General features: G+C 40.3%; 1 protein-coding gene across 2 annotated transcripts in view; it reads right to left on the bottom strand.

The window, feature by feature from the left end:
* Nucleotides 1–1,868: 1,868 nt before the first annotated feature.
* Nucleotides 1,869–13,705, bottom strand: part of AOPEP (aminopeptidase O (putative)) — a 490,654-nt gene continuing 478,817 nt past the window's right edge. For both annotated transcript variants that reach the window (XM_075599100.1, XM_075599108.1), the window contains exons 16-17: nucleotides 10,433–10,534; nucleotides 1,869–2,215 (exon numbers count right to left, since the gene is read on the bottom strand). In XM_075599100.1, coding sequence (XP_075455215.1) covers nucleotides 2,090–2,215; nucleotides 10,433–10,534 — 228 coding nt within the window. In that variant the 3' untranslated portion in view covers nucleotides 1,869–2,089. The remainder of the gene's footprint in view (nucleotides 2,216–10,432; nucleotides 10,535–13,705) is intronic.

Genomic DNA, 13,705 nt, shown 5'->3' with positions numbered 1-13,705 from the left:
GGGGGGGGGGGGGGGGGGGGAAGGGGTACACCGCGCGGCCAGCCTCGCTGCGACCCGGCAATTTTGGTTCCGTGGCCCGGTGCCGGGTCGCGACCCACCATTTGGGAAACGCTGCTCTAGGGCAGAGGTTGCCAACTCCAGTCCTCAAGGACCACTAACAGTGCAGGGTTGAAGTATAGGAGGATATTTTGTTCCAAAAACAGGTGAGCGCAGGGAACCGATATAGACGGAAAAAGAGACAAAATAGTGTTGTATATCCTCACGGGAGGAATGATGTGGGGTTTGGTGGATAGTCCTACTCCCATTTCCCCTAAATAAAACAGGCACATATCCTAGTCTGTGGCAGTCTTGTTAGCTGTGGTCTTTGGAAGCGGTAATCTCCGGGAGACAGAGAGGAAACAATAGTGCAGACTGTATCAAAATCTTTATACATCAGAAAATAAAACAATAAAATGCGCACTCACACATTGAATGCCCATTAAAACATTTTGTAACACACAGTGACATTTGTGCTTCCGAGCCGCGATCTCACGGCTCCTGCCGGTGTCCCACGTGATCTGAGCGTCACTGGGTCTGATTACCGGATGCAGCAAGTAGCACTGCGTCTCTCTCCGTCTCTGACGCAGCACGTTTCACCCTTACAGGCTTCATTGGGACTCAATGGATTATTATAATCTGCATTGCTGGTGTTCTATGAAGACTGGAGCTGGGAAACACTTCTCTAGGAAGTCCAGTTTGTGTCACTTTAGAGCTTCCCACCCACTACATTTTGCTCTCATGTGCACGACATTTCCCAGAATCCTGAGCTGCAGTGTAACACTATACGTGTGGAGTGGAGGGTGTGCAGCTGCCTCCATGTGTTCTTTATCTTTGACCTATCATAACGATCTAATGTTTTCCCTCCTAACAGCAAGTTGAAGTCACTTGCAATCTGCAGATGTAATCATTTTGTTAGAAGGGCAAACACATTACATTTCCACACACGCAGCTTATATCGCTATTAAAAAAATAAAACAAAAACCTTCTAAATAAGCGATCCTCAGCTATCTTATACCTTCAAAAGCGGTACAGTATGTTAATATTGAAATATTTCTATGGTCAAGACCAGTGGCGTAGCTAGACATGGACGGGCCCCCAGGCACAACATTTTTCAGGGCCCCATTAATATTAATACTGCAATTTTTTCTCCCTCCCCCCCCATCCTCTCTCATCATCCCTCCTTCTCTCCCCCTCCTATCATAGTAATTTCTCCACCTCCTCATTATCTCTCCCCCTCATCACCACCATCACCTCTCCCCCTCATCACCACCATCACCTCTCCCCCTCATCATCACCTCTCCCCCTCCTCTCCGCATCCATGTCTACCTGAGGGTGGTAATAGAGACAGGTGGGGGAGGTGGTATGCGGCAGCGGCAGCGGCACCCAACGTTAAACAGAGGATAAACTGGCAGAGGAATTAGCAGTTAATACAGAGGCAAACCAGGACGGTCGGGGAGGAGAGCGCTCTAGCGGTTTGACCGGAAGTCTTTCTTACTTCCGATGTCTGCTGCTAGACCGCGCCCTCCCCGGCCGTCCTGCTCTGCCGCTATCAACTATTTCCTCTGCCAGCTTATCCTCTATTTAACGCTGGAGGCCCGCCGACGACGCATACCATTTCCCTCCACCTGTCTCTATTTGAAGAGAGATAGGCTGCCGACAGATGGGGGGGGGGGGGGAGAGCAGCCCCCCCCCCAAGAACACGGGTCCCTAGAACACTTTACCTACGCCCCTGGTCAAGAAAACGGTACAATAATATTTAGAGCGGTGTTTCCCAATTCCAGTCCTCAGGGAAGCCACATAATTTTTAAGTCTCAATGCTGACTCATAGCCAGACGTTTCACCAACTCTTTATTATATGTTCATTTGGTGGGTGTGTGAAAACAAAGCACTCAATCAATGTATGTCTTCCTTATTGTACTGTATGCAGGGTACATCGTCTTGTAATAGTGTGAACATGAAGTGATTCGCTGCATATAATACGATACTGTTAAAACTTGCTTTGCTAAAAGGTATCTTAATACAATGAAAGACATCATGAATCCCGTCACTTCTATTTCAATGAATAATACAAATAATAAAACAAAGAAGATATAATGTACAGGAAGTTACAGTTTCTCCAGTCTTGATATAAATTGTTTATCTGATTGCTTGAAAGCCAAACAGTGAGCAGCTGTGTCTGGGAGGGGTTAATCGGAAAATAACTTTTGTATCTATGCCAAGATGTGTTGTCAGCTAAAGCTTTCAGTACACTCAGGAAATGATCTTAAATTGCATGGAGTAAAATGTTATAATCTGATTTCTGCTATTAGCAGACATGCTTATACTCCATACCGGATTCTGTCTGCACTTCCAGAAAATAAATCAATTGATGCCCATTAGCCTAGACATGCACTTCTTTGTCATATTTAAAAAAAAACACACAAAAAAAACAACAGCAACAACTTTTAACCCTCTCACGATACCAGCAGCAGAGGGGGTAAAATGTCCTAGGAAATGTACATTTTAAAAAAAATTATTCCACCATGATCTTATAAAATGAGGACATTGTGACTCGAGAGGCAATTATCTATTTTTTACCTTCTAATTTGAATATGCGTGTTTTGCGATAAACCCATGAAAAACTTAATTATCAAAAGGTAAATGATGCAGTCTTCTCCTTGTTTTAACAGTCACCAATAATCCTTTCTTTGATGTGCAGGCCACTGAAACTCTAGCAGCACAAGGCTTTAGTAGGAGTACTTGGAGATAAACATAAAGACATGCTCTGTGGTTTTTTCCTATAAAGAGAAGTTATAGAAGTTACATTACATGGATTGCATGCAGACAGGCGACCCCTTAGACAAAGTTATGCATTTCACTTGTCTTGTACATAATACCAGGTTATCAAGGAAAATCATCTCAAAATATCGGAAGATCAATTCAGGTTTAATGTACAGCTTCCAAAATGGAAGAATGAACTGTTCATACGGGGAACCAATTCTTCACCTACCCCATTGGACTTCATTTATTGGATAACAATACTAACTCCAGCGCTGTGCTGGACAGGCCTGCAGGAGAAGGGTCTTAGGCTGTGTTTTTATAGTCTGAAGTGAAACTGGAAAATAGGAAAAGGTCTCAAACTGAACAGATGTTTTATTAGACGTCAGTAATTTATATTATACTGTTTATGAAAGACTTGAACACCAAATAAATAATAGTGTATCAAACAAATGCTTTACTTTTATGGCTTTTATTTATATTTCAGAACAGCGTTAAAAAGAACCTAAAGCTAAATATGAGGGAAATGCAGAGCACAGAACATAACAATACTGGGAGGATTGCAGGAAGATATCCTGGACGAACTAGAGATCATCTAGATAAGGAGTGCTCACGTTTCATCATCAACGGCTACTAACATGCCGGGTGTTCAACATTTGTCTAATTAACACATACTGATCCAATTAACCTAGCATGAATTACCACTAGGACAACTAGTCTATTTATGTTGGACTGAAGGAGTGGCTCAGTGAGTAAAGCCACTGAATCTGAAAACAATGGCGCAGAGTTTGAAGCAGATGAGTGGTTCGGTGTCCGCTCCTTGTGACCTTGGACAAGTCTATCAAATCCTGCGTACCGCACGCTATACTGTAATTGTGTCCCATTGGGAGAAAAGCGCTCTATGAAATAAAGTTATTATTATGTGGTCTTAAAAACCTGGCCTCTTTGTAGCCCTTGAGGACTGAACTTGAGCACCCCTGATCTAGATCATCTCTAAAAATGAATGCTGTGTCGGAAGTTATCCTGGCTCAGCAATAGTTTGTGCAGGCAATCATTAATACGTTTTAGTTTCAATGTAAACATTGTTAAATGGACTGTCAGCCATGGAAGGTAAGACTGACTTCATATATACTATATGTTTGACGAGCGGAAGGGTGTCTGGTGCTGGCTAGTATCAGTGCAGAAATCAAAACTTTTCCAAGAAAGAATACTTAAGTGCTCTAATTGATACAGCCCCAGCAAAGTAATGATAATAAACATGATTAAAGTTGGGCAGTTTCGCAAGCTCAAAATCTGAGCTCCTCTGACACTGGACTCTTTAGATACAAGTCGAACCGAACGCAGCTCTGATCTGGACCTGAATCCAAGGCGGAAGCAAACCAAAATCTTGTTTGGAGTCAACTCATCCCACCCCTTTAAAAATGATCCACCAGAATTCCCCCCCGTGGTTCATATCCTCCTCTTATGCAGCTGTAGGGTCCATATGAGTTAACTGCAGACCGTAGGTTCCCCGTCTCTTTCTGGTTCCACCTCCTCTGATTCCGGGCAAGGATAGGTGGGGCCACCAGGACAGAGGCAGTCCCCGACTCCCGATTTGCAGTTAAACCCTGATAAAACTATAGCTGCACAAGAGGTAGGAACACTCACTCCCCTCCATGTCACTCTTCCACAACCTAATTTCACTCTCTTCCCAGTTACCCATCCCCCCCCATACACACATCAAATATAAATATATTTTTTTCAAGTTAACATTATAAAAAACAAATTGTTTTATTTCCATATTTATTTTGTATAAATCCAAAATCGATAGCATGAAATTTTTTTAGAACCAATTTTACCAGTGAAAGTGGTTACACATTGTGGATTATAGACACATTCATTTTGTTCAACATAGCCATAAAGCTAGGAAACTTTAAAAGGACAAAACAGACTGCTTTGTGTGCTTTGGTATGGCTGATATGGTGTTTAGGGTTATGATCCCAAATTTAGTATGCCTATCTCAAATGTATCGGTAATGTCCCAACTCAAGCTGTTTAGGACAGTAAAATACCTAATATTTGGAGGAAGTATGTCTGTTTCAAGACACTAGCTTTTCTATCCATTTGATAGCAGGCCTGAGAGGACTAAAAATGAAGGCAGGTCACTAACCAGTACTCTGTAACAGTGTTTTTCAACATTTTATGAACTATAGAACCCCCGAACAATGTATTGTTACTCCCAGGGCTGGCTGGGATTGTTACGGGGCTCGGTGTAGACATGGGGTGCAGGGCCTCTTACCTTCTCCTTCACCATCTTTTCCTGCAGGGTCTCTCATCGTGGCGCCGCAACATCAAATAGTGTTGTGTTGCCATGACAACGGGATATCACGTGCCGCCGTGCAGCATCACGTTGCTATGGCAATAGCAATATGATAACGCATCACATGGCCTCCCCGTGTTGTCATGGCAACGTGACACCATTTGACGTCACAACGCCATGATGAGGGACCCTGCAGAAAGAGATGGTGAAGGAGAAGGTAAGAGTTATAGAGGCACCGCACTTTCCCCCGCCAATCCGTTTATTTGTTGTGGTCAAGAGCACAGGGCCTTTGTAACCACGGGGCACTGTCATCAAGCAGCACTGAACTTACTCCATGGAAATCCTTCATAATTGCTTGTAACGTTGCCGAAGAACAATCCACCTTTCCAATTATGTCCGTAAAATAGGTTATGTACATAACATTACAGTTGCTGTGGTAGGGTTTATACAATTTAACAGTTGTGAATATTGTAATTGATAACATTACAGTACAGCATTTAATAACCATTTCGATTTATATAAGAATAATATTTATAAAAAAAATAACACTTGGGTATTGCAGAATAAACTTTCGGCCATTATGAATTTTTTTCCCCCTGATCCCCCGATATCATTAAGCGGGACATTAGGGGTTCCATGGAACACAGGCTCAAAACCACTGCTCTATAAAGATGATACAGAGTGGTGAGGTCACATCAGGAGAAAAGTGCTCTTGCAATTTACTATCACCATTTACTATCACCAGTACATATGGTTTTATGGTAAGCATCAACAATTAATTACATGCACCCTTATTTCTTTTATTAGCTAGTCGGTAACCCTGGGTTGGTTTTTCATATCTCAAATCAGATTATACAAGTTTACCTAAAAATTGTTGTATTATTTGAAGACCTGGGAGAAAAGGTGGGAAATATCACTGCAAAAAACATTTGTTGAGAGATACATAAACAAAAAACAAACACACAATAATATTGGAGGAGTAGAAGGGCAGTTTTAACTAAGGCATGTCCTATTGACTAAAGAATAATTGACTAGAGAAATCTATTGACACTTTTTTTATTGGTACTTCTGATTATACATGCATGCTAAAATACAAAGAAAGACAGATGATTCACAAAGCAAGTAAAAACATATAAATAAACCTGGCATACAAATATAACTATATGATAAAACAAATTCTAGGTTAATTTCACATACAAATGAACATACAATTTGTGATTTTCACCCATGTATATAATGTTAATGTGGACAGAACATGGCTTGTATTCCAAATTAAAGAACAGAGCAAGAAGATTCCAACAGCAGCTGCAATTTGTACATACTACATAATGACATGCATGCATGACAAAATTACAGGCATTTATATTATTAGATTTACTATGGCTTCAAAAGAATACAATTAGGACGTTAGGGTGAAGTATAAAATTATTTTCCATTTACCAATTAACTTGTAACTAATGACCTCCATCATTAACCTTAGCTATACATGCACCCTTATTAAATAAATGGATGTTAAGCTTCATTGGAAGTAAATAGAAGTTTTTGCTGTGTACCCATCTCTGTGCACTTTAGAACTGTTGTCTCTGTTTGGCTTAAGGGCACGACTCCTGTTCCTGCTGAACTGAGCCAGTATATAAATTAGAACTGATATCAGCTCAGTAGGCACAGGAGGTCGGGTCCATGTGTTTGTAGAATAGCAGCAAGTGCAAATTGAGGGTCCAGCTTCAATGAGTAATGTACCACGACCAATCCATCAGCAACCTAATCATGGAGTTGTGTTTATCCAAAGTACACACTTTGCTCACAACATGTTAAAACACATTCATTACAACAGTATCTAGTGATACTCTGTCCTGTGTGGGTTTTGATTACAACCAATAATATTCAATAAAAAAATGGCAAATAGCACTGTGCACAGACTTGAGAAAATTGTAGAGCATTCTTCAAATTCTTACATGGATAAATTATATTCTCCAGTCTTTTCAAGCATCCCCTGCCTGTAATCCTTCTGTAAACTGGATTTCACGCATGCTTTTGCCAGAGAAAGTAAGCCAAACATTTCCGCAGCCCATTTGTCTGGGCAGGTTCCCACTTGGATGAAAGGTTCCATCTCACCCTCTCTTCAGGTGCAGAACTTAGCCACTGTGAACAAAGAGGAAATCAATCACTGTTCACCAATCAGCTAAGCTCTGCACCTTGCTAGAAAGGTCAATGTCCGAGCCTTGTTGAGTATTGGATGGTGTTCTGTTGGTGAACGAGTTGGCTCCTCTTGTTTCCCGACACACCTCGTCAGATTTGCGTGTTTATGTTTTCCATTTGATAAAACAGCCAGTGTTTCCAGTACAGCAGCCAAGGGCATGGTTGTGTGGTAATCCCTGGCAATGTGATTTTAATCTTAACTCACAAATCAGCATGCCAGGAACCCAAACAGCCACACCAGTAATACAAAAATGGTGCAACTCACGATGTCTTTTCATATACCACAGTACGGCGCGTTACAAAAACTGTGTGCCAGTGCTTTTTAATATTTGCCTACACTGATTGTTGTTTATGGTCTCTTTGAACTAAATAACTATATTAATCAAAATCATCCTGCGACAGCTGCATACATTTCTGTATGATGGTAAGAAAGTAGTACTAATCCACACAGTTTACATTAAATCGCTAGAGATAAAGACAGTTGACACACAATCTGTATTCAAATGTTTAATTTTCCAATGCATTTAAGTTGAGAAATAAAACATTACTACATTTCCCAGTGTCTCCATCTACAAATATTCATACTAAGTACCTGAAACAAACAAAAAAAAAAAAACATTAAAAAAGATATTTCCTGTAACCTACTGACAACTGAATAAGCTTTAACGTAGTGCAATATAGGTCTCTCGGTAAGTGGTTGGGAAGAGTTCTGTCCATTAAATACAGTAGATCGTGCCGGGCAAGGGTGCAGGAGGTCTACATCTGCAGCATTACATTGGATCAGTATTATTACAACATTTACATGTAATTATTATTCCGTCTTAACATCTAGTAGATCAGATGCACTATTCTGAGGAATGTTTTATTAAAGAACTGTAATGACAGTATAGTCGTCTGAGAACGGTAACCAATGTCAACGAAGGGGTTAAAACAAATTCCTAGCTAGTCACCGCAAATATTGGTTGCTGGGAGCACGCTCTTACAAATATAAAATATTTGCCTCATACATATACTTTATTCTGTTTAGTAGACAGACGTTCAGCTCATTTAGGTGCAGCAGTATAAGGGCCTGTGAGCTGCAATGTTAATGAATGGCTCACTAATTTATTAATAGTTCATCATGAACAAGTAACTAAAATATACAGGATGCCTTAAACGGTGCAATCCCACAGTCAGCCAGTTGAATGTATTAGCGGCCTCTAAATAGGGAAGTGTTTGTCAATCACGTGCTTGATCCCCCTTATCAGAAAGCCAATGGCGTGGAGGGGAGGACTGTACAAGCATTTGCTAATCACTCAGTAATATTACACAATAGGGAGGAGCCAGGGGAAATCGAACCCCTCCCAATTCGAACTGTAAAGAAGAAATAAAAATTACTTACAGTTGTCAGATTTGAGTAAAAAGTTATTGATTACCTAGATGTGACCCCTTCAACATGTCACTGGAATGAGTTCACTTTGCTCACAGGAGGGATTGCCCATTTACGAGACAGCAGAGAGGACCAACTGTCTCAGGCCTCTAATAAATGAAGCGCCTCTATACAATTCAAATAGGTTTTATATTTATATCACAAATCCAGAAAAGGAGGGGTCTGTAATCAATTTACTTACAGCCTATTATAATGCCGAATAACATTGAGATCCATATTAACCAAGTTGTGCCATTCCATGAGACACGTTCACTTTACAGTCCATTCAAGAGCATCAGTCCAGTAAACTATGATTTTAAGTCTGGAATCTTCATCCAACAGAAGCATATTATTACATAGCTGCAATTCAGTTCGATCTGACAATGACATCTACCAGGTCTGGTGAGTACACGGAGGCAACAAAACTCTACCCCATATGGAATCAATTTTAAGGGCTTCAATCGAAGTCAATAAGTCTAACAATGGGAGTGGTGCAGACTTCAATGTGCAGACCACGTCAAAGAGCCTGTGGTTGTAATTTAATGATGAAAGCAAATGGAAACAGCTTGGAAGAGTCGAGTTTGACTACTTTTGTGTTACACAAAAACTGTTTCTATGCCTCAAACATAATTTAATGATACGTGCAATGTATTTTAATGGGGCACTTAGAGGTTTTGCTACCAGCAAGTTTGCTTTCCCATTAGAAGACAAGCTTGCACTACCTCTATAACTCCATCTGTTTGTTCTATGCATCAGTTTCCTGTCAAATGTCTCATGAAAAAATGCTGCTCGCAAATTAATCAGATAAGTCTCCCTCTCCAAAAGTAAGACTGCAACAAGACATCGAAAAAGATATATAACCGTTTTGAGAAGCAAACAATTCAGGATTCCCATATACTGCTCAGGATTCCCATATACTGCTCATTACAGACTTGATGAATACAAAGGTGGATGTCAGAACCTCTCGATAATGGCAAAGTTATGCGAGCAGTCAAGGGAACAGCCTGTCAAATGCGTTATTTCATTAGACAAGTATCTGAAGTATGTTGCACTACAGAAGACCTTCATACCAAAGCAAATTGAATATGTATTAAACTGGCATGTGCAAACACCATAAAGGTTACCTTAGGGTATTCAAATATTGTGCAAGTGAAGACCACTTTCAAAGACTTCATTACTATAGCAAAGTGCACTTTAACACTATCATTGCTATAATGTTCTGTAGGCTCCTACACGCTTTGCTTCTTTCTTTCACAAGCCTAATAGATTGTATATTCTAAGTCTTGAGGTCGATCAAATGGCCATTGTGAACTGATGATGAGCAATATCCACAAAGACCAAGTTCCAGAAAGACACATGTTGCATTTCATATACCCCAATAACATTTGATTTATTTCGTCTAGATTGTGCATAGAGTTTAAAAATATGAAAAAAAAAGTAGTGCTAGAGAGTATAAATCTAGGCTTAGCACAATGCTCACATCACATGTTTTTACTTATAACAACCCATTTGCTACTGGTGGAGCATAGAAGTGTCGTATCAAAGCCCTGCAGATGTCACTTCAATGTTCTACACCAGCAAACACATCAGTCCGGTGCTAATACCTACCAAGTTTAACTTACATGAACTTAAATGCACATAGAGCTTGATCATTCCAGCTACAGGCATTGTTCTATGGAAGTCATCCTTACATTAAAATAACATTTCTCCCACCACTTTGACACAGGATACATCCATTTGATCTCTGACAGCAGCAAAGCATCTGTGAGCAAGTTCTTGCTGTCTGGCATCCTCGTTCACCATTAACTCTCCATAGAGATACACACCCATCGCCTGTTGAGAAGAAAAGAACAAATAAACACATTCTATTACAAGATCATCCTGTATTCATATATACTTGTATAGCTCCCAGCCCTATCTCACCCTACCCCATCATTCAGCATTATTAGTGGTGGTGGTGACAAATCGCAGGAAAGAAGGTTTTGCACATGAACTTTCAAGAGCCCCAAATTCAGGACAAAGCCCCCAAGGGAAGACATGTTACTTTACAATATCACGTATAACAAGATTGATAAATAACACTGTATTCCTGTTGATCCAACAAACTGTATTACAACACGTAAAAAAAAAAAACATTACAAATGTGGACTGGGACATTGTTTTACTTGCACCTGTGAATCATTTAGTGGTTGCTGGAGCAAGTAGGGGTGGAGTGATTTGGCTCAATATATGACCATGGGTGCCATGGGGTCATAGTGTGTGTTATAATTATGTCATTTAAATCCACCAGGTTTGAGGGGGCGTTGAACCCCTTGCCCAGGAAATCCTATTCAGATCAAAGAAACTAAAACAACAGGATTCGTATATTTGCCGATGGTGCAAATCAAAGCCGTCAACTAAACTGGAGTAAATACTGTCACCTTCATACACATCCTTTCCTTAGCAAGTGTTTTACATGACCATTACATAGGGTCATTTATCATCCGAATAGATGGGGGAAATAACCATACAGGAAAGTACAATTGAAATGTAAAAGTTTAACTTCATACAATTACAGGTATTTTATCTCGCGTATAAAAAAAACCCATTTTATTTACACAGATTAAATAAAACTGGCTTTATCATTATAAATGCCATGAGCAAGGGTTACTGTAAACATTGCGATCACTGCACTACACAATGATTTTGATAGCTTTTCTGTAGAAGATACAAAATGATACTTGCAATATTGCAAAACGGAGCTTAGGTGCAGCTTTCCTTAAGTGCTTTCCACTTGGACTGGAACGTTGCTAGCACCAGTATTTCAGTGGTATGTGTCTGCATTTATTTTTGTATGCAGCACCATGAAAGGTCCCGCCAGTCAACAATGTCAATGTGCTGGGGGTTTTAAAAGCCCCAACTGGGTTCCCTGAATCCAATGACGTATGCAGAACATGTAGGCTTTTAAAACCTCTGATGCCTGGACCTGTTTGGTTGATCTGCAGCCATGTGACAACACATACTTGGCGTATACAACAAAAATCGAATAAAAAACAAGTCGTTTCTAGACACAAGAAGAGACAAAAGTATTATTTCAACCATTTTATGATCGTTAATACTGTATGTTAATTTAATCTATCACTCTTTCTTTCAAAAACGAAACAAATCAAGTCTGCGAGGTATAAGCCCACATCTACTAAGCAGTCTTATGCCATATACACCTTGCTGTGCCAGAAGGCACCTTACAATCCATTAGCTTGAATGAGCTGTAAAGTGTCTTCCAGCACCAGAAAGTGTTGTATGCCAGAAGAAATATGGGCCACTGTGTATATGACAAGATACATAGGAAGATGCGCAATGTGATTTAGGCATTAGTTTATAACTTCCCATTAAGTTATGCGATGCCCCAAGTGTAAAGTAACTCATACACTAAACAATTCTGTATATGTATTTTTTTTTTTATAAAACTCACTGTGAAGGTACACAACTCGCTACTAACCGACCAGTTTAAAAGTAGAACATTACTTTAAAGAAGCTCAAAATAGGGCTCCAGGGATGGTTTTGATTTATTGTTCTGCTCTTGTATAATGGTTGGAGAAGTACTATGGGACCTATATGGTATAATCTTGTGACAGAGAGGCATACAAGTCAAAGCAAACCTATGCACTAAAAAAGTGTTAACATTTAAAGAGTAGCAAAGCAGCCTGGGCTGTAAAACACAGACAAAATACTGTGATAATAATGGATTTTGGTGTGATATGACATTCAATGCAGTCTCCTAGCCTCCTGTGCATCCTGCCATTTACAATATTTTACATTTCCTCTTCATTATGCCCTCATAGAATATTACATTACATACATGGCAATTTGTCGGCACTATGAAAAATACTAGCAACATGCTATTTATTACAACGTGTCCACTAATTTCGTTAATGGAAAATCAAATCTGTATAAAGTGTGTGGATATGTGCTTCCTTCTCCCGATAAGAGTTTACTACACCGAAACACTGATTATAGAAATTCATTTTGGGGTTTTGCTTATGTGCCATCCTATTTTTATTTATTTGTTTTACTAATGTTTGCAGTAGCAGAAGCTGCAAGGAAGTATTGTAGACCCAGCAAGTTACTTCTTGGTTTGCAGCTCGCCCTCCTCCTCACACCAGAACATAAACATTCCAAAACACCTTGTGGATACACTCCGTCGAATCAGTGGAAAAATACCAAAATGACATTCCTACTGTATAACACAGGGCTGCACAAACTGGGGGGCGCACCCCCCAGAGAGTTTTTTTGCGCGAGGCCTCTGTAAATTCACTTACCAGGCTTTGGTCCATGCGTCTCCATGGCAACGGGCATCAAATGACACAGCGGGGTTATGTAACGTGACGCCATATGACCTCGCTGCGTCATTTGACACCCATCGAGATGGCAACGCGGCGTCAAATGATGCAGCGGGGTCACGTGACGTGGCATGATCCCGCGGTGGCATTTGACGCTGCATTAAAGGTAAGACACTGAGTTTGAAGCAGGGGAACCTGGTTCAATTCCCGGTGTCAGCTCCTTGTGACCTTGGGCAAGTCACTTTATCTCCCTGTGCCTCAGGCACCAAAAACATAGATTGTAAGCTCCACGGGGCAGGGACTGTGTCTGCAAAATGTCTCTTTAAAGCGCTACGTAAAAAACTAGCAGCGCTATACAAGAACATGCTATTATTATATATACAGTGCTTCCACTGCAGCCAGGAATTATGGGTAATGACATGCATATGAGCAAACAGTGTCACCTTTTGCTTCAAATTCATTTTAACATGGGGTCCTATAAGCGTATGCTTGCAGTATTACACAGCTTTTCAACACAGCCTGGGTTAAAGAAGTGCACAGCCAGCAAAAAAAAAAAAAAAGTTAAGATTGTATAAACAATGAGGTGGCTCATTTTATACATAACGCACTTCTGCCATTTTGCAACCCTTACCTACTGCACCAGTGTATATTAATAGTGTCATTTTGTTACTGTCTCCACACACCC

The sequence above is a fragment of the Ascaphus truei genome, chromosome 1 (assembly GCF_040206685.1).
Source record: "Ascaphus truei isolate aAscTru1 chromosome 1, aAscTru1.hap1, whole genome shotgun sequence".
In the NCBI taxonomy this organism is placed as follows: Eukaryota; Metazoa; Chordata; class Amphibia; order Anura; family Ascaphidae; genus Ascaphus; species Ascaphus truei.
The sequence above is the reverse complement of the archived record's forward strand: the minus strand, read 5'-3'. Positions and strand labels throughout refer to the sequence as shown.